Source organism: Toxotes jaculatrix, chromosome 20 (genome assembly GCF_017976425.1).
Source record: "Toxotes jaculatrix isolate fToxJac2 chromosome 20, fToxJac2.pri, whole genome shotgun sequence".
NCBI classification, from domain to species: Eukaryota; Metazoa; Chordata; class Actinopteri; family Toxotidae; genus Toxotes; species Toxotes jaculatrix.
Genome location: NC_054413.1, coordinates 10,523,216 through 10,548,221, shown reverse-complemented (window position 1 = coordinate 10,548,221; position 25,006 = coordinate 10,523,216). Strand labels below are relative to the sequence as shown.

Here is a 25,006-nt window from a genome sequence, read left to right as displayed (position 1 = left end):
CAATTAGTCCGCTGATTTCGGCTCATATCGGCGCCCCCCCTGGCTAGAGCAGTGATATGCATTATGGGCAAATGGAGAGCAACGATTTTATGCTGTGCAACACCTTTAACAGGCAGCTGCTCTGAGACTGGCAACGCTGTAATGTGTTTCTGGCTGGAGCTCAGGAGAGCTGGGTGGGAGGACGCTTGATAGCATCTTTACTGCCTCGCACAAACAAGCTGCCTGGTTGGTCAGTATAGATGCGGTGGTCAGGCTATTTGTGTGTGCATATGCCGGAGTTTGCAAAAGTTTGACTTTAGGCTGGCACCTTGGTGTTGATTTGTGTATTTGTGTGTGTGTGTGTGAAGCGCGTACATGTTTATAAGTTTATGCATGGCTGAGTTATGGATTCAGGCAGCTCCCATCTCATTCGGTCTCCATCCACAGACCTTTCTGCTTACTTTTTAGGTGTTATATACTGAAGGGGGAGGAGGGGGGGGGGGGTGTAAGTTGAGAAGTAAGGAGGGCAAAAAAGCAAGAAAGAGTGTGAAAGAGAGAGAGAGACGGTGTGTGTATGTGTCAGCATAGCATCTGAGTGTTGGGGAAGTCTAAACCCTCAGCCTCTGTCTTTATTTCTGCGTGTGTGGAGAAGAGAGTGTGTGTAGGTACAAAAGGCTCTCTGTGGTGTCTGGCCAGCTGTGGGAGGTGAATAATAAGTAGTCATGTCTCTTCAGCCTCCTACCATCATTATACTCATTATACTTCTTATTGGACTGGGCGAGCTGTGTGTGTGTGTGTGTGAGACAGAAGAAAAGTGAGAAGGAAAGGAAAGCATATATTTTGTGGTATATACAGAGGCCTACATATAGACACTAGTAACCTAATGCTTAAGCGAAGGGTCCAGATGTGAGGGCGGCTAATCCTCTCCGGTGCCTACATCTTTATTATCTATTGTGTTCTAGTCTGTGGAGATGGAGGCCTAATGTTCCTCAAGTCTCCATGACACATCAGTTCAATTAGCAGCGCCGACCACAACACACTTTGTCAAACACTATCTCCTCTCTCTCTCTCTTTCTCTCTCTCTCTCTCTCTCTCTCTCTCTCTCTGTCTGTCTCCTCAGACAGTCTGACTCCATAATGAAGCCTGCTGTCGGCCAGGAGCAGGTCTCCTGGCTACACACCAGTGTGCCTGCATGCGTGCGTGCGAGCGCACACACACACGCAATAACTAACACCAGATAATGCAAAAATACACAAGTATGTTCACACATCAGTCTGCCTACACAAACACTGGGTACTTAACTTTCATTTCACAGCCCGTCTGCACAACTGAACTCCTCGCAGGTAAATAGAACAGCTCTATCATTAAGCAACTCTGTGCATCGTCAGTTCCTCATGCCCCATATTTGACTTTTATTTAACTCTGAGAGACAGAGTCAAGATGTGCTGTTCAGCAGAGAAGAATGGTCCCTTTTGATGCCAGGATGTGAGAGATATTTGATGTACTTTACTGTATAAAGTAGGAAATACCACAGTGAACGATATCTTCTTGAAGACTGCACATCACTGAAGCAAGTCTTCTTTTATCTAATACTAGGAATTAAAAAAAGAATACCAGCATGCCATTTACAGGGGAGTTGTAGACCTTTCACTTTTAGCTAGATCTAGTTTAAAATTCTCTTTTACATATTTTTGCACTATATAATGTGATTGTGAGTGTCCTTTTTTTAGTTTCATTAACCAACTTTTCATAATTTTTAATGCAGTAACTTAAAATTAACTGCCTAGCTAATTACACAGAGCAGGAAATATTTGCTAACTTATGTTTTAAATAAATCCCAAAACAAACTACATGATTTCTTGCATTATAATTAGAAAAAGTGCATCATTTAATAAAAACTGTATACACACAATTTTGTAGGAAGGAAAACTAGTGTCACATTGACAGGAGATCTGAAGGGTGGTGGCTCACTATTGGCCCATGTATGTAAATGCTCTGTATTTAGTGGTCTCCGGTTGTTCATGGAGTAGAGGCTAGTGGCTTTTATTTTCTATTTTTTTTGCGGAAGTTTGGAACAGTTGATAACAGCACAGAACATAAAGGAGGATTTGTATAATTCAATGTCTCATCCCACTGGCTGATCTTAAACTTTTAACTTCAAAAACCTATTCACTGATGTCTGCGATTGTCACTGATGCTGCATGTGCTTTGTTATGTCTGGCTATGTTTAGGGTTCAAACTCCAAAGGGGTGGAACCCTTTTGAGCCTGAACCGGTTTATTAAGGCTTAAACCCTGAAGTAGGGCTCCAGAATGCGACCAAAATGGTCTCATATGTGACCATTTCATGAAAGTATATGAGTTAACAATTCACGTGGTCACATTCGTGCAAACGCATGATGATCGTTATAGGCTGTTTTGTTGCCCCTCTAGCACTGGTGCTGCGTTAGAAATTCAGTTTGAAAGTAATACTTTTTCTCCTTCACTAGGCTCAGCCGGTCTCTCCCTGCCTGCACTTAAACGTGCACTGATCATGAAACGCACGAAACAATCTATTTTATCAAGTTACAAAGGCGAAGCAGTCAATAGCTGATTATTTAAAAAAAAAAAAAATAAATGATTAGAGAGAGGAGGAGGATGGTGAAGAGGGAGAGCCGACGAGAGGTCCCGACTCAACAAACTCATGATAACAGCAACAACTGATGATGACAGTGCTGACTGAAGGGAGAGTGCAGGTGCAGGCGTGGAAAGACTGACTGAGCCAGTGAAGAGGAAAAAGTACTGCTTTCAACCACAATGGCTAAGACAGTACCCATGGTTGTAGAATAAGGGAAAGGCTATGCTGTGCATTGTAGGCAACTCTAAAATCGTGGTCAGCACAGTTTAAGCTTAAAACTTTGAAGTGGCACAATGATAGCAAGAAACACAAAACCTTCATGGACCGATGCATCATCTGCAACTCGGATTTTGACTGTCCAAAAACCATGGCCACCATCAATCAAAGATCTTCGCAAAGGGTGGGGCTTATCAGGAAACTGCTGATATCTCATGCTGTCATAGAGTAATCCTGACTAAACTCAGTTGAGATATCTTGTGCTATCTCCTGTGCATACCGAGTTTCGTTAACATCCGATAAAGGGCGAGTAAACCGCAGCACTCTCAGAGTGCAATTATTAACATGGCCTATCACATGTTGGTTCACAACTCAAGTTGTACTCGCTTTGATTAAACTATACTTATAGTATACTGTACTTCCTTGGAATTTACATTTTGTCTCAAATGGCAACGAAATAAACTGATGGTTATCAGTTCACACTGATAACACACTTAAGCTGTGTCACTGCAAATTGTATCCCGGCAACACAACAAAAACTTGTTACCATACCTACACAGCAACAATGTAATGTACAGTGTTTACAGCCATATTGATGTAGAAAGTTTTGGAGCGTTGCACCATTTTATCATGAGCCTAATCAATTCCATTTTGGTATATTTCAGGTCAAACCTGTCAAGATTTTAATGACTTCATATCTCACGAGTTCAAGCTGACCTGCTGTTTCATTACAACTTATTGATTAGCCATACTGTACACAATTTACACGGTTTTCAAAAGCTATTTAGGTCCCTGATGCTGCCACCAAACCGAGGCATGAGTCTCATAAACCAGCTTAGCACTGAAAGGCATCATGCGCCTTTCATTGCGTTAACCTTGAACCTGTAACCTGAGCATAAAATTTTTAAAACTACCTGAAGTGACTTTGCTCAGCTTTGTCGAGCCTCAAACCAGCTCGTTGCTGCTTGCGGCTTCAATTTTGTGTGATTGAGCTGCTTCCTCCTGTTGAACCTGCAAATTGCCGCTTGTGGCTATATTCTTTGTATGTATTTGTCATTTACTTTCATCTGGCTGTTTGTTTTTCTTTGTTTCTTTTAATCTGCTCTAACTCCTGAGACCTGAGATTAAATAAAGATTTTATATATATATATATATATATATATATATATATATATATATATAAGGGACGTCTAGCTGTTTATCTGTCTCTAATGACTGATAGTTATCTCGTACCATAAATAACAAAAAGTAAAGAGACATTTTTCTTTTTTCTGTCTTCTGTTACAAAAATGACCTTCTTAAAGAACTTGCCATAAACTCCTCAGTCAGCATCCATCGTTGTTTGTGAACTGCATCAAAAGGGTTGATTTGGTGGATTAGCATCCTTTCAGCAACACCACAGTTTATTTTATAATGTAATGAATAATGTTTGTATTAATAGACTCTTTTTCCAGAATTAATGAGTAGTGACTCAGTGTTTCAGCATTTGGGGGAAAAAAATTCTTCCATTTTATCCATGGTTGTCTGATTATGTCACTGCACAGGGGAAGAGCACTGTAAGTACTGTGCTCACGGTACAGTACTGTACATCACTGCTGGGGCACCAGAGCCTTGCTTGTTTATTTCCAGCCCAGAATTCGCTGGCTCCTCTTGGGAGACCCAAACCTGTAATGCAGATACAGTGAAACGAGAGAGATGGAGCAGCGCTGCACGGACCGGGGCTCAGACTGATGAAGTTGCAGTCATGTGACATTTTACATCAGCAAAATGAGGCACCAAGCACCTCAGGACTAAATACTTCCCTGATGATATGACTGGTGATGCTTAAGGCAAAAGTGTACAGGGCAACATTATAGCAGGTTTGATGGTAATTAAGCACCTTGAGAGTTAGTTCTTCTAATCATGCATGTGGCATTATTTTGTTTTTAGGTTGGCATAGAGTTGCATAGTGAGTAGAGATGCTTGTGTTCAAATTAAAGTGTCCTTGACCTGAATCCTTACGAGCTTCACTTGAGCTTTTCTGTCCCTGAGCTCCCTGTGGAGGGGGGTAGAACATTTTGCTTTACAGATCAATAGAAATTCACAAAAAAGTAACAACGTAATAGATTTTTTTTTTTTCGCACAGGGATTTGCTTTAAAGCATGCGGGGCATGTTGACCATCTACATCTCTGCAAAAGGCTAGTATCACCAACTTCAGTGGATTTTTTACTCTTTTCAAAATAAGTTTCCAAAAGTTCAGATATCTTGTGAATTTTCTCCCTGACATCTCTGTAAAACGCAGAGCAGATGTTAGCTCATCACTGTCGATTAATGTCTGGCAAACGCCTGGAGCTGACCACAGGTGGCTGCTGCAATATCAAACCTGACAGGTAAACATGAATGCACACAGGTACATACGCACACCGACGTCTAAGACGTACACAGTGTTCATCTTTTCAGTTCTCAGTAGGGTGTCTGAGCTAAAAAAGTAGCTGTGATGACACAAGCTGCAATGTGTGATTACGTGTAAGTGTGTGTGCGTGTCTGTGTGGTCTCCTTCTGTTTAATTAAACATGAATCTGTCCGGGGGAAGAGAACACCGACAGATGGCACATAAAAAACGAACTCCATCACACTTTTCACTTTTTTTTTGGGGGGGGGGGGGGGGTTCTCGATGAAATTAAAAGAACATATTTCCATCATCACTGATCTTTGAGTGTTAGATACTAATTTATTTGTAGCTATTTTCTTTGGAAATACGGACGTCATGTGGAATTTTAAAGTTCCCTATCCTGAACCCAGCTGCACCTCTATAGGGGCTTTAAGTGCACTGAGGCAATTGTTATACATTAACAGCTGCGCAACTAAGCACCTTATCAGAGCTTTAAATGAAAGACAGCAAATGTTTATTTGATCTCAGTAAACATGCAGCTATAATACAAGTTAGCCAAGCTGTGCAAATAAAGTCTTCCCTGAGACAGAGAAGGTGTCTGTGAAGTCTGCATGTAATTACAACTCTGGTGGCTGAGATGGCCCCAATTAAATCCATGTCACAGTTTTCGAAGACAAGGAGCCGGTGAGGAAACAAAACAAAGCAAAAAGAGACAAAAAGTTAAAATTCAAGAGCAGTGGTGAAAAAAAAAGAAGAGTGTCAAAAAGAGGAACGGACAGCGAGTACCGAGTTTACACAAGGTGCTCCTCTGACCTTTCCCACTGACCCGACTCAGCTCTTTCAAGTATGTCACCTCCTTGTCTGTAATCACTACCAGGCTGTCCCTTCCCCTGACGCCAATGAAAACTATGTCTAACATCTCCTGCTCACTCAGCCTTAGATCGTCTCCAAACTGAGGATATATCAAAAATACCCACAAGTACTGACAGTCAAAGACGGGCTTTCTCCATTTGGAAGCAGCAGTGACAAGGCACTGAGATCCCCTCGTGCTCGCCATCAGTTTCTTTATGTGAACTGAGTACCTCTAGGAATGCCAATGCATTCCCAGGATGCTTCAGTGAGGATAATGGTTGCTGTGCAGTGACAGAAATAAGACAGCTGCCATCTGATGGGACTCAGTGTGTATGTGTGCAAGAGAGAGCGAAAGTACGTAGGTACATGTAGCAGCAGATGATACATGTGATGGTTAAATTGCTACTTAATGAGAGGTCAGTCATTTAATTTCACTGTTCTGCAGCTGCTAATGTGTCATGGGCAATTATCAGATACTATATATGCTCTTGAGGTTGAAAGGTCTCGTGTGGGATGTTTCATTCTGCTACCAGTGTATTATTTAGCTTTACAACGGGCCATTACACAAGCTGTAGGATGTGCTTTTTCTGATAAATGTAATTTGGGTGGGTTGTTGAATGCTTTTTCAGAGTATGTGAGAATTTTCTTTAGAGAACAAAAATCACAGTGAACGCCTGTGTCCAATAATCTATTCCACATGCATACAGAAGCTGTGAAGATGTGTGTATATGTAAATGCAGAGACAGTATCAAAGACAAGTTATGTGTGTTTAATCCTGATGATAAACCTAAATCTAAACTAGCCATTTAAAAAGGAGATGTTTAATGATGACTTTAGCTTTGTCTTTAGACCATCCAAAACTACATTTCTATCAAAATGACAAAAGAAACAAAGTCATAAAAAAAATCCAAACAAACAAAAACACACTTCAAGGACCCCATGCATCCAAGTCTCTGACCCATATTCTTTAATCCATTTCCAAGAGGGACACGAAAAGCTACAGCTATCATGTTCATTCTCTCTTATTTTTATTTATTTATTTATTTTTTACCAGGACTGTGGATAAGGGAGTGTGTGCATGTGAGAAAATAGCACCAGAAATAACACAAGCATCACATCACTCTGTCAACAAGGAGAGGGCTTGTATTTCAACGCTTCCTTGCATCATCCACGCTTTGGAGAAAGCTTTGTGGCAGAAAATAAGCCTATTCATATGTGGAGTGATTACTGTATGTGTGTGTGGTATTAAATAGGTCTTGGTAATAAATCTGATGGCTGCTACCAGTGTATAAATATAGCTAGGGGATTTAGTCATGTTCGATGTTCCAATTTCATCACCACTGACTGTTCAGCGCATCAAATGGCTTAGCCTGAGCTGCTAAACAATGATGAGTCTGAGAGGAAGACGGATGGAAGGAGGGGGTGAGTGAGAGTTATTGTTTTGCGTGACATACCTGACCACACCCGGGACAGTCGTTGCCATTCTCACAGGTTCTGCGTCGCGACTGGATGCCTCCGCCACAAGGCACGGTGCAGCGTTCCCATGCCGACCAGGCCGACCAGTAGACATGGGGTGGGCAGGGCAGGTGTTCATTACAGTACCTGGGAAGGAAGAGAAGTGACCACGGGGGGAGATGAGTATGCGACTTTATTTAATCAAATAGTGTTACTGCGATCAGGAGAAGAGAGAGACCTGGGAATAAAAAACACACAACCAGCAGATAAGAAAAAAAAAGCCAGAAAGCCAAAAATCTACTGATAAAGAAAAATAAAACAATTTAAAAAAAAAGTCTTTTTTTAAAAAAATATTCAGATTTCAGATCTCTAAGTTATGTCCAGTATTCGCTGTCCTTTCACCCTTGTTTTCATTTCTCACGATGAAAATATCTGGCCCTGCTATGGCTGCTAAATGCTCCACTATGTTCACCAGCTAGCATTTAAGTTGCAGTTCCAAAAAAAAAAACATAATAATGAGCTGAAAGGTGCTAAAAATACTCTGCAAAACTTAGGGGAGCTGTAGAGTTAGGTGATAATTATCTGTGGGTTCGTCACTACAAGCGACACCCTTCATCTTACACACTGTCATTCAATATACTGTTAATGAAAAAACATGACTAGTGCAGCTTCATGCCATTTCTGGATTGTGTGTTGTGGTTACAAGCTGTAAATAAGAAAGGCAACGTGAAGTAGTTTGGCAGCTTTGACAATAGAACTTCACTCACACTGGCTACGTATAAATCATGTATGACAGTGTCTTTTGAGTGGTCTGTGGAAAATGGAATAGCTACTTCATCTGACAGAACATAAAATTATATGTGAAGGGCACTGAAGACGTCACCACACTTTTGAAACCTTGCCACTGACCTGAAATAGCTACAAAGACTCTATACCACAAGGCAGGGATGTCTGCAATGCCGTGTAAACTTCACTTAAAACAAACTTTTACGAACCCAACATATCTTTTAGATGTGGCCAGGGAACATGGCGCGCTGTGAGTCTGAGCATCTGAATGAATCATGCCAACCAGAAACAAGTCTGTGGTACATGTGTGTGCATGGTGTAATGGCCAGCGTCGCATGGAAGTACATCCAAGAAATTCCGTCTCAAATCGTAATGAACGTGCATATGCATGAATATGCATAATTCATTGACACAGCCTATTAAAAAGAGCCACAAAGATGCATGCATCATCTCTAATTACATTGTTTTACAAGGCAGGATAACTGTGATGTCTAAAATACTTAATTACTCAGACCTCATTATACAGTAACAACAGACGATTGCCAGCCTTATTAGAGCCATATAATTTAGTTTATAACTTTTACGCATACTATAAAATTGCTTTTATTGCTATTTTGTTGTGTTTTGGCACATGACTGCCTTTTGAGGAAAAGAGAGTCTTCTTGTGTTAAGCTTTAACTTTAAACCCTTCCTCTAGAGGCCGAGGCCGGATATTTCCATTGTACTGTTCCCAAACATTCTACGCTATTGTTCACGGCAAATCAAAAGCTACATTCTGTATACCCTGGTAGAAAAAAAACCTTAGAGTAGTGTGCTCTTTTCCACTTTCACTAATCTGCATGCTTGTAGTGGGATGATACAGTGGGGGGAGGAGAAAGTGCGGGGAAGCGAGGAAGAGTGTGGATTACAATCAAGCCGATGCCTAAGAGAAGGAGACAGATGTACTGACACACACACTCACACAGACATTCATGCACGCTGGCTTGTATGCAAACATAAAATACCACTGTGGTACAATAAAAAAAAATAAAAAAAAACTACTGTGGTCAATATGAAGCAGATTTAGAGCTTCAAAATCATCATTGTACGCACTGTAATCATTTCAGACAAGTCGGTGGCTTCGCTCCATCTTATCTTATCCTTTTCTCTTCTCACCAAAAACACAGAGAGCAGATCAGAGTAAACCGCTGCTAATTACTCACTATAGGCTGAGTAAGCAGTGCAGACCATGTCAGTGCGCTGAGGGAAATACCAACAGAAGGTTCATAAATGCAGGCATTAACCAGCCAGATTTAAGCCTATAGCACTGCTGCGCACGGTCGGTTTCAGAACATTTGCTTTATCTTTAAAAGCCCTGCCTGCTGCAAACAATCAAGCCCAAACTTATGGCAAGCCTGTTGGAGAAAAGGGAGGCAGACAAGAGGTGAGAGAGGAGGTTTACTTTGGTCTTCGAGTCTTTTAAGTTTTTGTAAATATGTGTGTCGGTTTGCATATGAGCTCGAGCCATATGCATGCATGTTTGAACATAAGGCCTCTGCATGAATCAGAATAGAGTACTTGAGGCAACATGGGAAGAACAAAGCGTGTAGTAAGGCTTGTGGCAGACGCCTAACACCTCAAAAAGGAGGCCCCATAAAATAAAAGTCTTTCACGGCATTAAAAGAATTGTTCAGTGCACAAAGGCCGATAAAGTACCGGCCCTTTTCATGCCATGCAGATAAAAGCTTGCACTAAGAACTTTACCTATTTCACACATGGACAACTATAAACAACAGATGTGGTGGAATTCTTTTGGACACCACTACACAGACCCAAAATCCAAGTTTCTCCTGCTTTTTCATTGCTGATTTACATTCCTGACACACCTGGATATGCTCACACTGAATACACACACACACGCAAACATTTTCCAGCATCTTCATCTTATCTTGTTCTTCTTCAGGCTGACTCAGACTGACACAGCATAATTCATCTGTTAACACATTTTTCCTTTCTACCTCTCTCCCTTATCGTTCATCTGTCTGGCTCTCTTTCTCTCTTCATCTCTTGGTCTCCCTCACACACACACACAGACACGCAAAGACTCCTCTGCTCTCACTCCTCCCTCACAAAGATCCTTTTCCAGCCCTCACAGCTGGCCACTAACTGGCCTAAGGTGTTTTAAATAGCTGAACAGAGCACGTACTGAGAGCAGGAATGGGAGATGAAACAAAGGAGATTAAAGCTCGGAGAGAGAAAAAGAGGGGGTGGCGAAACCTGCTTCTGGCCTCCCGTGGTCTTTAGTACCAGCCAGTGGCTTTTTGGTGTGGTTCGTGAGTAAGTAGGCTGTGCTGGTCACTCCATACATTTTCCTCAGAGCTCCTGATGGAGCAGTCCTTGAAAGAAGGACTGCTCCATCAGGAGCATTAGAGAGTATGAAAAAGGGAAGGTGGGAGGTTAGAGGAGGGAAAGAGGAAATGAGAAAGTGCAGAGAAAGGAGGGAAATAAAAGGATGTAATATAAGGTTCATCCTTGAAGGCTGTGTCCAATTATTCATCCATTGCGATGCTGTTTCTGTTGCCGTGGTAACAATTGGTAAAAATTTATTCCTCTTCTTTCCTTTCCTGTGACCTCTGAACTGTGTTTATTTGCACTTTTTCTGCCTTCACCACTGGCTAATGGCTGGATGAAAAACATCATAACGGGCTGTGGGGACAGAAAGGAAAATAAGCCTCGGCCCATTAGAACATTACGGCACTCTCTATTAAAATGGAACTGAAATAGTATAATGAAACTGCTGTCATTTAATTTTCAAACCTGATGAATGCTGTCAAAGCTTCCCTCTGTCCTTTTCCGATTTGGCAAACACTGAAACTAAACTTTCAGATAACCAGAGTAAATTGAGAGACGAATAAAACTTTAACTTTAAGATCACTAATCTCTTGACCTTTTCAACCTGGGCTGCTTTGTATGTCCCTTTGTGCTTCTTCACATACTTTCTCCTTGAGAAACACATTTTTTTTTTCCGGCCTTGAAGGTTGCTTAGAAACCACACAAACATCTTTAAAAAGGCGATTATTCTACGCCAAAGCCTCCAAAGCTTCAAAACCTAGACTCCAGTCTATGTGTGAAAGCCAGATAATTACCCAAGCACAGGCCTATCCCACTCATTCCTTAATTGGCTGTCACAAAGTTGGACAGAAAGGGGGGGGGGGGGGGCAGGGGGAAGAAAAGGAAAAGTCACCGTCAAAGTCGTACTTCCTAACTGCAGGTTGCAAATTATGAAGCAAAATTGTGAAGCCTTTTGTTTTGTTTTCCTCTTGCACAGAAAACATGCAAATAAAGGATGTATTTGCTTTAATCAGCGCATGTGAATGCGTGTATAAACGTGGAAGCGTGCAGGGGCGCGTACGTGTACCTCTCTTCACGGTTCTGGCCCACACACACTCGTCCTCCGTGGCGAGGGGTCGGGTTGCTGCAGGAGCGCTGACGGACCTGGAAGCCGATGCCGCAGCTGGTGCTGCAGGGAGACCAGGCAGTCCAGGGAGTCCACGCTCCGTTTCTATGGAGACATAAAGTGCAACATCAGTGTGAGTTACTGTAGCCGCTGGTGGAGTGGTGATGGTGGCTAAAATATCACAACATCAAAACAAAATTATAGCTGGAAGTTATTCATGAAGTCATTACTTTTTGTCTTTATCTGTTCCTCACCTTGATTGGACAGAGGACAGTCAAGATCTCTAGATACCACATTATGATGCACCTTGGTGTGTTGGCATACCAAATGATGCACATAGCTAATGTTTCTGATTTGCATTGTTTATGATTTACCCTCATTATCACACTCTAGTATTGTCACATAACTTGCTCTGACTTTAACAGAGGTCATGTCATTCTGACCTGATTGTGAACCTAGAGTTGAAACAAGGACTTGACTGATTAGTCAGCTGACAGAAAATGAATAAAAGACAATTTTGATAGACAATTAATCGTTCAAGAGAAAATGTACAAACCAGTTTTGTGTTGCTGCTTTTCAGCCTTGAAATTGAGCTCTGGTGACTCGTGTTGAGCATTTATTATTATTTTCAGAGATTTATGAGACTAAAAGATGAATTGATTGTTAAAAAGAAATGGACAAATTATTCAATAATGAAAATAATGATGAGTAGCTTATCCTTCCCCGAAAGAATATGCTCACATGCCCTGTTAAGCAGGCAGAAGACTGACGCACAGCAGCAGCAGCATCTCAGTTAATTTTAACTCTGAGAGTGTTAAAATCAGAAATATGTCAGCTGAGAGAGTGAAAAAAAAAACACCCAATCAACACTTGTTAGCCCCAAATAACTGACGCTGAATATGCAATGCAGAACAATTTATTGTGTGTGGATTTCTAATGAATAGGTGAGAGGACACAGGGATTTAGTGAACAAATTTTCATATGTCTCCTTCTAACTCTCCATCTTTCCATCGAGATGCACAGATGTAAGTTCAGAGACCAGTGATGAAGAAAGATTTACAGATGTGTGCTGGTGCATCACCGAAGAAGTTTACCGTGAGCAGTTGGCAACCTCCACGCTAATCCCGTGGCACTGCTGGCCACCACATTGAGGGGCGGGGTTATCGCAGGCTCGCGTCCGACACAGGCAGGACCCCGCACTGCCACCATCATTATGACTACATGTGGACCAGCCTGACCAGGCGCCAAAGCCTCCATCGACAGTCACATTACGGATCTGTTTGGAACAAAAAAAAAAAAAAAGGCCCAGAAATAAAAATCATCTGAGAACAATAGCTTTTCTCTGAAACTGGTCATTGCATTAGACTGATGCTCTCAGGAATGGGTTGCTCTGAGAAACACAGCCCATGGCTACGGTGGATGCAAACAGAAATCAATTTTCCTCAGATAGATGCAAAAATAACCGCATTACATCATCTATAGCACATCTGAAATTGTGCAGTAATGGGGGACAAAAATATGCTGCAAACACGAGGAAAATACATGAAAATTGTCTGAAGATACGATGAGATTCTAGAATAGCTACAGAGAGATTCATAAAGGCAAATGAAACCTGTGAATGGACACATTCAAATGACGGAAAAATATGAGGAAATTAAAGTGGGCAAATAAATAGATATTTGAAGCAAAATGGAAACAGGAAGGCGCCGATATTACATAGGCAATGAATTACTAGTGATGTCTTCAGCATCACTTGAGCTAAAATGCAAAAAAAAAAAAAAAAGAAAAAAGAAAAAAGGCACTGGTGTGAGATTGTGAGCCGCTGATGATATGAGCCATGTCGTGGCTGTGCGTTCGGGTGATTTAAAAATGCAACCCTTTCAAACAAAAGGAGAAGAGAGAACATGATCATCAGCTGCTTTGGCATAGGTAGAAATAACATCTACCCTCTGCTCTCATTGGTAACTGATCTCTGCCGTGTGCCTAAATTGGGGATGCCTGGCTAAGACAGGCAACATTTGCATCAGTGGGCTGCCTAGAAAGCAAATAACTTGAAAGAGGCAGCTTATGTCATATCTCTTTCGCCAATCATTTATAGCAGAGAATATAAATGATTTGGTCCCTGTTATTTAACATTATCCATTTTACGCTGTGTATTTGTTCCTCAAAAATAAATATGAAAACAAAATGAATAAATACATCTTTTTACTGGTGAGAAAGGTAAATGCATCATTTCCTTCATTAAAATTGGAGGACAGACAGGAAAGGACATCAGGAACAGGGTGATAGATCAGTTCCGAAGAATGATGAAAACCAGAGAAGTCATTTCTTTTTTCACAGACCAGAAATACAACAGTTTTTTTTTTTAATTCTAAAGAGTACTGTAACATCATGTTTTTGAAGTGGAGGCTGATTACAACTACTTTCAGGCAAGCTGAGCCCTCTTACAAAAACATTTAGAGCAGACATTCAGCCAGTTTAGCTTTTTTGCAAACTGTTAATGGACTCATAGGGAGCTAAACTGTAACTGTGATAAAAGGCAACTTCTTCTTTTTTTTCCAGTTTTCACGTCTTGGCATCAAATTGCTGCAAGCGAGCAGGCAATTTTCCCGTTCTGGTCTGGCTTCAGAACTCGTATTGTGCGGCCATTTCTCTCTCGCCATACAAAGTTATTGCTGCCAAAGTTAATTCATGCTCACTCTAAATGGATGAACCTGGTTAGACCAAGGTTAAGTGTATAAATACATATTCCATCAGCGGTGTGGGCAGTGGTATGCGGCCACCTGAAAATGCATCAAAACTAAAGGATTAGTGGCTAAGCTGCTACTACATGGATATTATCTGTGATCAGATCCTGCATTTAAAGTAATAGTTTGGCATTTGTGGAGATGCACTTATTAGTTTTTCTTTTCTGCCAAGAGAAGACCCATAATATTTCCTTTTAAATATGTACTATTAGCAGTACAGCTAAGCTTAAATGAGAGTGTGAATGTGTATGATCAATGCTCTGATTGGCTCAAGTTTTAGTCTCATGAGACAAAAAAATGTCACAGCCAATACTGACTTGGTGAAGTTATAATGCATGATCCTGTTTCTGCGCATCTGCAACCATGATTGTCTGTGTCCATGTATATTTCTCAATGACTATGTGGAAGCTATGTTGGCTCAAAATCTGCCATAGCTCTGCTGACAGATGCCACTGGGTGCTCAGCGGCTTCAGTGCCAAATATTCTTCTGAACACGAAGCCACATAAAAGGGTATGGAGGCACACAGCGCTCTCCGCTGTGACTGGCTTGAAAATGACGTGTGAAATGCTGAAAAAGCTGAGCCATGCTGAAATTGATAGGCCTACCACCCCCTAATACTGCTCCCAAATTTGGTGCACATTAAAATAAATGGAGGAGCTGTTTTGCTAATGAACAAGCAGTCAGAGGTGAATGATTGAGGCAGCGCTATTGATCATTCACAGGGTACACATCGCTCCCTTAAAGTCAAGTTGTTCAGTTCCCAAGGTGCTTTACTTTGGTGTAAGATCTGTTTCCAAGGCTGGTTTTAGGCACTGTTACTTGTAAGTTGTGAGCGTATGGAGAGAATACAGAGCAGGCTTTCAGAGTAGAGGAGCACAGATGAATGGGAGTATTATGTTCATATGGCAAGTAGAGTAAGCATGGAGGCAGAAGAAGGATAATTGTGTTTTCTACCAACTTTAAAGTTTGAAAGCGGAGGAAAAAAGAAAACAACAAGGTATGTACAGATTAGGGAGCTGCTCAGTGATACTCACAGGGCATTTGGTGATGCTCTGCTCCCACTGGCTCATTCTGACGCTTTCCTCCAGGGTGGTGCATTTCTTCAGCAACAGATCCCAACCACAGTATGGGTCCCTGGCCCCCACACAGGCTCTGGAAAGACAGAAAAGACATTTGCTTTTAATAGGCTTTTATTAACCTGTCATGTGTGAGCACAGATAGCTCTGAATTGTGGCAGAGCATGAAATCAAACATCAGGTTGAAGAGGGGGGGATTATGGAGAAATGTAAAACGTAAGGTGGTCGGACAGCTGATGGATGGGAAAAATAGGAATTGGGAAAGACAAGGTGGGAGAGGGAGAGAGGTAGGTGGAGGAAAAAGTGGCAGAAGAGAGAAAAAGAAGGGAGAGGAAAGAGTAGAAAGAAGAGAGGGAAGGGTGACAAGAAAGGCAGGAGAAAAATGTAAATTTTGTTTACTTGCGAATATAGAGCACTAGGATGTTCGACAATGCTTACATTGCATCAGCATAGTAAAATTATGTCTAAACACAATGTGCTGACTGATTTTTCAGGTAATCTTCAACCAAGCACCAGGATTACAGTTTTGCGTCTGCATACACACACACACGCACACACACACACACATTCATATCTGACTCAAATAGCTTATCAGCCCAACAAATATTCACTGTAAGGATGTTGTAGCAAAGATAGCCGGATCTGTCTTTGCCGTATCTCCTTCAGGTGGTTTATTGAGTGTAATAAAAAGCCTGATGTTACTCTTTTCATGCAAATATGGGTCTGCGGTGACAGCACAATGACATATCTCAGAGCCACAGGCATCAATGCAGCCTGACATGCCCCTAGTGAAATGTAACCAAAATTGTCCGTGGGTTTCATAACAATGAACCGTGCGCAGACACAAACAAGTGCACTTATGCAAGGACACAAGATCATATGCATCCATCCATATGAAAATGAAGAAAGGCAAACGCTTGTGCCTGCACGCAGAAGGTGGCTGACGTAGCGTCTGGGTGGCTAACAGAAATCAGAGAGTTCTGGTCTGTGTCTGCACGGAAAGGGATATTAGAGGTGACGACAGTAGTACTGAATGAAAGTGAGAAGAAACAAGCTAATACCTGTCTTTCAGAGGGCCTTAAGGGCCTTGCAGACTGTATACCACCCGTCAGTGAGCCACACAGCCAAACAAAGACAGACAGCATCTAGTATTTCAAACCGGTAAACCTCAAAGAAATGTCAGTGATGAACCTGGCAACTCTCTCTGTAACTGCCAGTCCCTATGCATGGTTTATTTCTTTTATCTGTTGCTGTTGTGTTTTTCTGCACTTTCACAAAAAAACAGAAGAAAACATAAAGAGGTGATGAAGTGCCATAGTGGCTGCAGCATATATCACAGAGCCACAGCTGTAATACGAAGCCTTAACTCTTCTGTGTATTCCAATAACAGCTCATTGTGCGCAAGATAAGGAATGCAGGCGTGATTCCTTTTCTGCGTGTGATGATGGATGGGATCCCGATCTTGTGGTGAGTCTTCACACCTTGGCCTGTGTCTTGGGATTTCTTTGGCAATATTTATGCCTTGACGGGCTGTCTTCCAGACAGACAGAAACTCAATATATCAGATAAACACACACACAGATGCAACAGGACTGTGCGTGAGGCAGAAAATGCATGGTTTTATGTATGGGTCAATGACAACTCGAGGAAGACAGCACAACAGAAGACAGAGGGCAGCCGCGGGCACCTCCAGTGGCTCAGACGAAAGCTGATTTACAGGGTTTTAAATCTCAGCAAAGGCCCCCTGACCAACAACACAGGCCTGGCCCTGTCAGATAAAGAGCATCTTATGAGAGGGAGCTTTAAAACTTTGTTGTGTGCACATTTGCTTTTGACACTTTCCATTCAGATTAATGGTGTTTGTGTGTGTGTATTTGCTCACTCTCTGCTCTTGTGGTAGCTGCATCTCTTGAGCGGGATCTTGATGACCTGGTCTCTTACACCCACATAAAGCTCGCTGCGGCTGTGCAAGATCAGCAGGCTTCGGATCGGCTGCCTCTTCCTGGGCGGGAACAACTCGATTTCCTCCAATAAGCAGCTCCCAGTGGACTGATTGAGAGGGGAAAGCACTTTCCTGATGGAACCATAATCTGGAAGAGAAAGAAGAGGGAAGATGTGGTCATAAAGAGGAAGGACAGTGTTGATCTCCATGTGAAAAAATTAAAGTAGAAGAGGAAAAAGCAAAGGAGAGGTAGGGTAAGAATAACAGAGAGTTCAAAGAGGAGAGAAACAACCAAAAAAAGTAACCTGCATAAGAAAAACTGAACACAAGCTGATGTGAACTCGATGTGAGCCACACTACAATTACTCCCTAAAAGGGAGACTCTGAAATAAGACTGTCAAAAAGACTGGTGGCTGCTGGTGTGCCAGGCTTGGTTATGCCATCAACATGCAATGCTGTTGATGCAACCAGGGAATTGATATGGCACCTGAATACATGATTTCTGGCCTACTTTACTTTAAGGGGACATTACAAGGGAGGAAACCACTTTGTAGTTTTGCAAGAGAAGAGTGTGGAAATCCATGTCATTGGGAATATGTCCTGACCTTTCTTTTATGTAAGGTAGGCCCCCTTGAGATGAAGTTAGAGGCATATTCTCTTTTGGGAGAGCTAAAACAAACATCATCTATTATACATTACATGAAATCCCCTGGGTGAAGAAAAAGTAATAAGGTGCACAGTGATGCCAAAGGAAGAAGGGTGAATTGCTAATAGATAGTTTCAAGGTAGGGAATGTAAAAGTTAAGTATTGCCCCAAGCAGTGTTGGGCAGGGTTAAGGTTAGGGTTAGTTACTCACGCAGTACTTACTTTCTTTGAAATTCATTAATTATATACAGTCACTTATGCCACTTCATTACTTCGACATTTTGGGGTTAGTTGTCATACCAAGAGTAATTTAGGGCTGATATCAGTGAAGTCACTCTGCGTTCAGTGAATAGACTGATCCGGGTCATGCCAACTTGGTGCTGGGACTTGAAGCGTAGAAAGGCAACTAGCTGCTAACAAAGTCATCTTTTGTCTTATTTACGTGTTGTGTGTTCTAAGTTGGTTTGGTAATATAACTTCCAATAAAGGTGCTAAACACAGAAACATGAAACTTAATGACAGGGTCCTACATTCCTACAACCAAAAAATGAAGCACTGTGCACATGGTGGCACTGTATTAATCAGGTTTGAGGCGTTGGATCATATTTCAAGAACAGTGTGGCCTAGACTCTAAATTTGTTCTTCATGTCTACTCATCAGCATTTTTGCTTCAATGGTATGATCTAAAAATGGCAAAATTTACAACTTTTTCTCAATTTTCTTAAACTTTTTTCCAAACTTATTTATCAGTTCATCCGTGACATGCCAGTGTGGGGACTTCGAAGTTATTTCAAGGCACCTTTGAGGGAGTTGGACTGAGTAACAAAAGTAGCAATTACTTATGTTGTATAAGTACAGAAGTAATTACTTCAATGAGTAGTATGTAATAAGTAAGTAAAAAAAAATTTTCTCAGGGCATGCACCTTTACTAAGACTCAACTCTGCATCTACGTAGGAATCGAAGACTTTGGTAAATCAGGATATTTAAAAATCTTTTGCATGAACTCTGTTCATGCTGACTGAAGGAGTAAAATGGTGCTGCAGGGCTGAAATTACTAATAAAGGCTGAATAAAATTTAGATTTAGATGAAACTACTGCAAGCCATGTGTTCGTATGGAAGATCCCAACACCTTGACTTCTGTGGACCCCCGAGTTTGAAGCTATCAGATTCTCCACTCCGGCCCCAATCAGCAGAGCGCGTTAAAGCATTAATAATAGCACATGATTAGTTACAGTATGTACGCTACCCAATGGCGTTGGCAGAGTTTCAGATGTTTTCATTAGCGTCTGGTTAGTGTCTGGGGAACTTGCAGTGTGGGCAGCTCTGGTCTGACGCTACATTGATCACAGTACCATGCAAACAATGAGCGGGGAGTTTTTGAGGGAGATGCCAAGCACAGAGGCAGTGAACTGGAACAGGCTGTGTGCATGAGAGTGTGTGTGCTTGTACTCAATGCGATATATCCTAAAATAACACTGATGCTACTACAGGAGGATAAAGTTGACATTTCCCAGTTGGCCTATGGTATATTAGCACGGCGAAGTGGGACACTCCGTTTAAATTCTGTTCGGTACATCTGTTCATAATCCATACAGAGTGTTATATCATAATACAGAACAGACACTGGTGCACGTCTGGCATCTTGCTGATACTGTTTTCAGCGCTTTGCCAAGTCTAACATCACATATTGTTGCACCAGTATGATCAAACAGTCTACTGATAAGCAGGCAGTACCATGCAGTTCAGACAGGGAAAACGGTTAAGGGTTATATAGAACTGTGTGTGTGTCATATTTATTAATTACCCATCTGTCTTCTCTTGACACATGAACGTTGGCTGTTTCGTGCTGTTTATGATGTCTTTGTGAGTGACTGCATAGGAGTGATATGTGGTGTCACATGTGAGTGTGTTCTGTCAGTGCATATGGGGAGCATATGGAGGCAAAGAGTGATCAAACTTGTGTCAGAAGACTAAGCTTTGATGTCTTCTCAGAAATACAGAGGTATTGGTTTTATTATTCTTCTGGCAGGCCTGTTGTCTTATGAAAAGAGTGCACTTCAAGGGCTTAGAGCCCCTGAAATCTTAAGTATTTACTGTATGTAGACAAAAATAAAAGACAATCTCCCATGTGAAATAACCCAAACTGCTCTAAATATATCAGAGAACTGTGCAATATCAGTAAGAACCCATAGCTCATACTGAGAATCTCATTTTAAAAATATGTTTTCAGGCCACAAAATCACAGCAGAGACAGCAGACAGCAATATGTACAGTAGGTAGACACCAATGCTTTAAATGTATGTAAAGAGCAGATCAATTTTGTAAAACATGCACCCATGCGCAGAACAAATCTAAAAAGTGGCGAACACGCACACCCAGTGCTAGGCACCTACCAGTAGCCAGGTAGATGATGTGAAACAGCATGTCCTTCCCCTGCACCACATCCACAGCCACATGAGTGAAGCGCACGTTGTCCTCCATGAAGTAGGGCACGGGAACCACGGGTTGGACCACCTCGTGCATCAGCAAAAACTTCTGGGCGTCTTGCAGGTTTCTTTCGGTCAGGTTCACGTAGGAGCCAGAGTCAATGGTGCCGCACTGTGGAGGTGGGGAAGTCAGGAAGGAAAAAGGTTTGACTGCAGTACTGCACACTGATAAAAGTCAAGCTCTCTGGGATGACAAAGCTACATTAATAAGCTTACAATTTTCTGCCTAGAAGTACATCCATAGATGGGAAAAGAGAGGGATTGAATGTTTAAATGAACAAAGGTTCTAAGTCAATTGCTGGCTCATTGCAATGGTTTGCTATCCTCACAACCTTAAGGCTTTGTAGTCAATACACCGCGGCTGATGGAAGGCGAGTGAATGAATGTTTGACTGAGCAAGTAGTTATCTCTTTTATTAGATTCTTTTCTCATATGCATATATATTGCTGGTGAGTTTTATTGGTACCCCAACAATAATGTGTCTTGATTGTTCATTTTTCACCTCAAAAATAAGCTTACATCTTAAAAAGGGTTTCATCTTTAGAGCTTCATTACTGCTGTTCATAATATTTCTGAGTGAAAAAAAAAATAAATAAAAAAAAAGCTCTCTCTGAATTCAGCAATATCATTCAGACAAAGGAGTCCCCAACAAATAAAGTATCAAAATGACTTGCACCCAAGATTTTAGGAGCCTAGAAAACATTGCAGTAGCAATAACAGAAGTATTGCACATAGATAGGTCATTTCATTGTCACATATTAATTTGGTTTTATCAGCTACTGTTGACTCCTTTTATGTCCCAGTAGTGTTTTGCTACTGCTGCAGAGTCAGTATCACGACACTTGGTTATATTGTGGAAATATCTGGTATGTATGATATTTCCCCCTGTTCATTTATTAAAAGGAGTTCAATAAAGCGAACTGTTTCCAAAGGGAATTTAAAAGAAGGAAATATTAAGGAGTCAAAAGTATAGTTTCTATTTTTGTGCCACTACGGGTTGCAAAGGTTCATATGTATTTTTAACAGTAAAATATGTTAATTCCTTTCATTTAAATTACATTATTTTAACTGTATTTCTTTTGTTCTGGAAAAGAAGAAATGATCTTTGACACTCTGAAATATTGCTTTCTAAGCTGAAAGAGGTTCCAACCAGTACTGTATAGAATATAGTATATTACATAATACACTGCTATCTGAGGCAGGCAGTGTTATCATGAGCCGTTGTAGCACTAATAGCATACTAAACCGAACTGCAAAGAATATACAGCGTAAATATTTGTAGCATATTGTCCAAAGTTTACGTGTTGTTATTCGATTTTCACAGGACAGTGATAATATTCGTTTCTTGGAGTAGAAATGGAGAGCCTTTTTTTTCCTGCTAAGCAGAGCGAGGCAAGGTGAAGCTTTAAGATAGTCAAGCTGAGGCAGAGCTGGATGAGTAGAGCTAACCATGCATGTCCTTTTCAGTAAAAGTGGTCCCAGGCTGGGGTCAGGATTGTGGATTGAGGCCCCATCCACAAAGAATAGGCCTACTCTAAGACACAGAGCAGAGAAAACAAAAATAAGCTGTGCTCGACAATTACACAAACCCAAATGACGGGTACTGTTTTTGTTTTGAACGTAGTGACTCAGATGGACTGCACGAATATTGCTCCAGGCTAATGATACACACCCTTGTCAAAACAAGGCTAAAAACTAGGCCTTGGGTGGCGATTAGTTCCTGCTGACCAGCTACAGTAGCAGCAGCACTGAGACTTTATACAGATCAATCCTTGGCCTTCCCTGGGATGACGGATGAGAAACATGAAGGGCTTCCCCGGGATGGGCAACGGATCAGTGCCCTCGCCACATCAGGAGATGGGAAATTAAAGCCCTGAAGGACAGGGAAATGCAACACTGTGTGTATATGTGCCTTCAATGTGCCTCTTGCTTATGGCAAAAATATGTTTTGTGTGTGTGTGTGGTGTTCGCTACATAATAACATATGTCTAAGGTTTCCTCTTGTGGTTTGTCCTTGCATTGCATTGCAAGCGTCCTGAGCATGATCATATTTCGCCACAGCGAGACAAAGACCGCTGAAGGTCTACTACAACTGTGAATGTACATAGAGATGGATGTTGTGATTTCCATGGTACAGTCAAGGTGAGGGACATCATTTGGCTGAGGGCCCATCCAACACTCAGCTGTCCTGCTCATCATCAGCGCAGTGCTCTGCCAGGATGATAAGTGCCCCTGAGAAATCCGGTTGTTTTACAGCATGTTTTTGCAAAATGGCCATTTTGTTTAAAATGCGTCCCCGGGTTTGTTTGTAAAATTTTAGCATTGCTATAAGAGCTGATTATTATGTTTTGACAGCCCTGGCTCAAAATCTAATCAAATCATTCGTAATGTTGAGAGCAAAGCGCGGAAAACTGACACCTCTGTTTTTTTTGTTCCTCTTGAAATGTATTAAATAACAAAACTTTCCATCAGCATTTGGCTCAGAGTCTAACTTTGAATGCTTAACAATGAATGCATTTTTACAGTAAGCAATTACAGTGTGACAGAAGACCTATACAACACAGAGACGGTATTAGCTCCTAATGCACAACGAACATGACTCATAGCCTGAATAAACCCAGCTGGATCAATCCGTGTGGTTCAAATAAATGGGGGGATTTTCGCTGCAGACAGACAGGGAATTAAGCTCTCAATCAATGACCAGCGTGTGTGTTGAGTGATGAGCTCACAGTCATAATTATCCCTATTTGGCGGCAATCTATATCCCACTATATTTTGTGCCTGTATATGTGTACATAAGATATGTATGGGGTCACTGGCTTTTATGGGTGCTGGTGTCCTGTAGGTATATGGTTGTGCGTGTACATGTGTGTAGGTGTGTGTGCACAAAGGGATGAAAACAGACAGGCCATAAATCCCGAGCTCGTAAATCTAATCCCCCAACATTGACAAATGCTTGATGAAGATGTCACTGAAACCTAGATAAAGTGCGCATCGGTCCAGCGGTGAGGAGCGGCTATTGTGCCATAGCTTAAGTGGAGAGATGGGGATTGAGAGGAAGAACTGATCCTGGTTCATCCTTGAGGAACACAGCCTTAAGAACACCTATGGAATATAGAAACCCCTCTGTAATGTACCTACAGTACGCTGAACAGGATAAGACTCTGGTCAGCACTGACCAGATAGAGAAAATTGGTTTTCTGCTGACATGTAGATATGTGAATGTATGACAGCAGGGAGACGCTTCATATGTCACAGATTTGTGGGTGTGTGCATGTGTTTTTTCTTTTTTTTTTTAGTCAACTGTCACAGCTAGCACTTTTTCTGCATGAGCATTTCATCCACTTCTCCTGCATGAGCGTGTCATTATAGATAATGTGTGTGTAAGTTCTCGATAGCAGGCAGTGCGAGTGCTCATGCATCTGCCGGTTTGACGGAAACATGATTGAGGGGCCATGATGGGAAACACGTGTGGAAGTGAGGCGTGTGTCACCCACTGGCAGCCAGACCTCAGAGGGAATTCAATCCCTCATGGAGAGCTGCGTGGATTAGCTCCCTCACTATCTGCTAAGCCTGATACAACTGAGAGCTTCTTCTTGTGCTCATAAAACATTCCCTCTGTGTCATCAGTATCGAGCAGCGCCTCAAATTGGGATAAGGTGCCCCGGTGTTTCTTGGTTTGCCCCTCTGGGTTTTAGGATGGAGTATAAACATAAAATGGCACTTGAGCAAAAACAAGGACAGTTTATTACGACATTACAACACTTAATTATTACTGCAGTTCAAAGAATAAGGCTGTGAGACATCTTAAAGGAGCAACTGAGCCATTGTAAAAATCACTGGATTTTATAACGAGCGGTCGTAATGTGTGTGTCTCTGAGCAGAGAGGGGGGGTGATTGAAAGAGAACGGAAATTAATGAGAGTGAAGCGCTCACTGGGAGTCTGAAGCAGCCTCATCAGGATCAACACACATTTATTTATGAGAATATACGCATACATTCCATATGCATAAATTTCCTTAGGCATGCGCCCAGCTGTGCACATTGTTTGGCTGATTGGACAGTGTGTTGGGTATAAATTAACCTCATTCATGAACAAATGGTCATCAAAGATTAGCTCTGAGTTTTCAACTCACACATGGAGTGTGATACTAAACATGTTTTTAGTAGCATGGCTCTCGAGATGGCAAAGCCAATCAATGGTTGGTTGGTCAGTTGGTCCCCAACAAATAACTATCAGATAGATTGGAATAGAAATGATGTACATTCATGGTCCCAAGAGGATGAATCCTATTGGTAATACCCTTAATTTTCATAAAGTGCCACCAATATGTAGAATTTTTTTTTTATCCTGTGCAATATCTCTACATCTTCTTTATGGATTGAGAATACATT

The 25,006-nt window shown here is 41.6% G+C and overlaps 1 protein-coding gene across 1 annotated transcript in view; it reads right to left on the bottom strand.

Annotated features, from left to right (window-relative positions):
* The window catches only part of sema5a (sema domain, seven thrombospondin repeats (type 1 and type 1-like), transmembrane domain (TM) and short cytoplasmic domain, (semaphorin) 5A), a 114,303-nt gene that overhangs the window by 25,277 nt on the left and 64,020 nt on the right, over window positions 1-25,006 (bottom strand). Inside the window, exons 10-15 of the mRNA XM_041066298.1 lie at window positions 20,519-20,723; window positions 17,418-17,625; window positions 15,494-15,611; window positions 12,806-12,987; window positions 11,673-11,816; window positions 7,489-7,636 (exon numbers count right to left, since the gene is read on the bottom strand). Of these exons, the coding sequence (XP_040922232.1) occupies window positions 7,489-7,636; window positions 11,673-11,816; window positions 12,806-12,987; window positions 15,494-15,611; window positions 17,418-17,625; window positions 20,519-20,723 (1,005 nt within the window). The remainder of the gene's footprint in view (window positions 1-7,488; window positions 7,637-11,672; window positions 11,817-12,805; window positions 12,988-15,493; window positions 15,612-17,417; window positions 17,626-20,518; window positions 20,724-25,006) is intronic.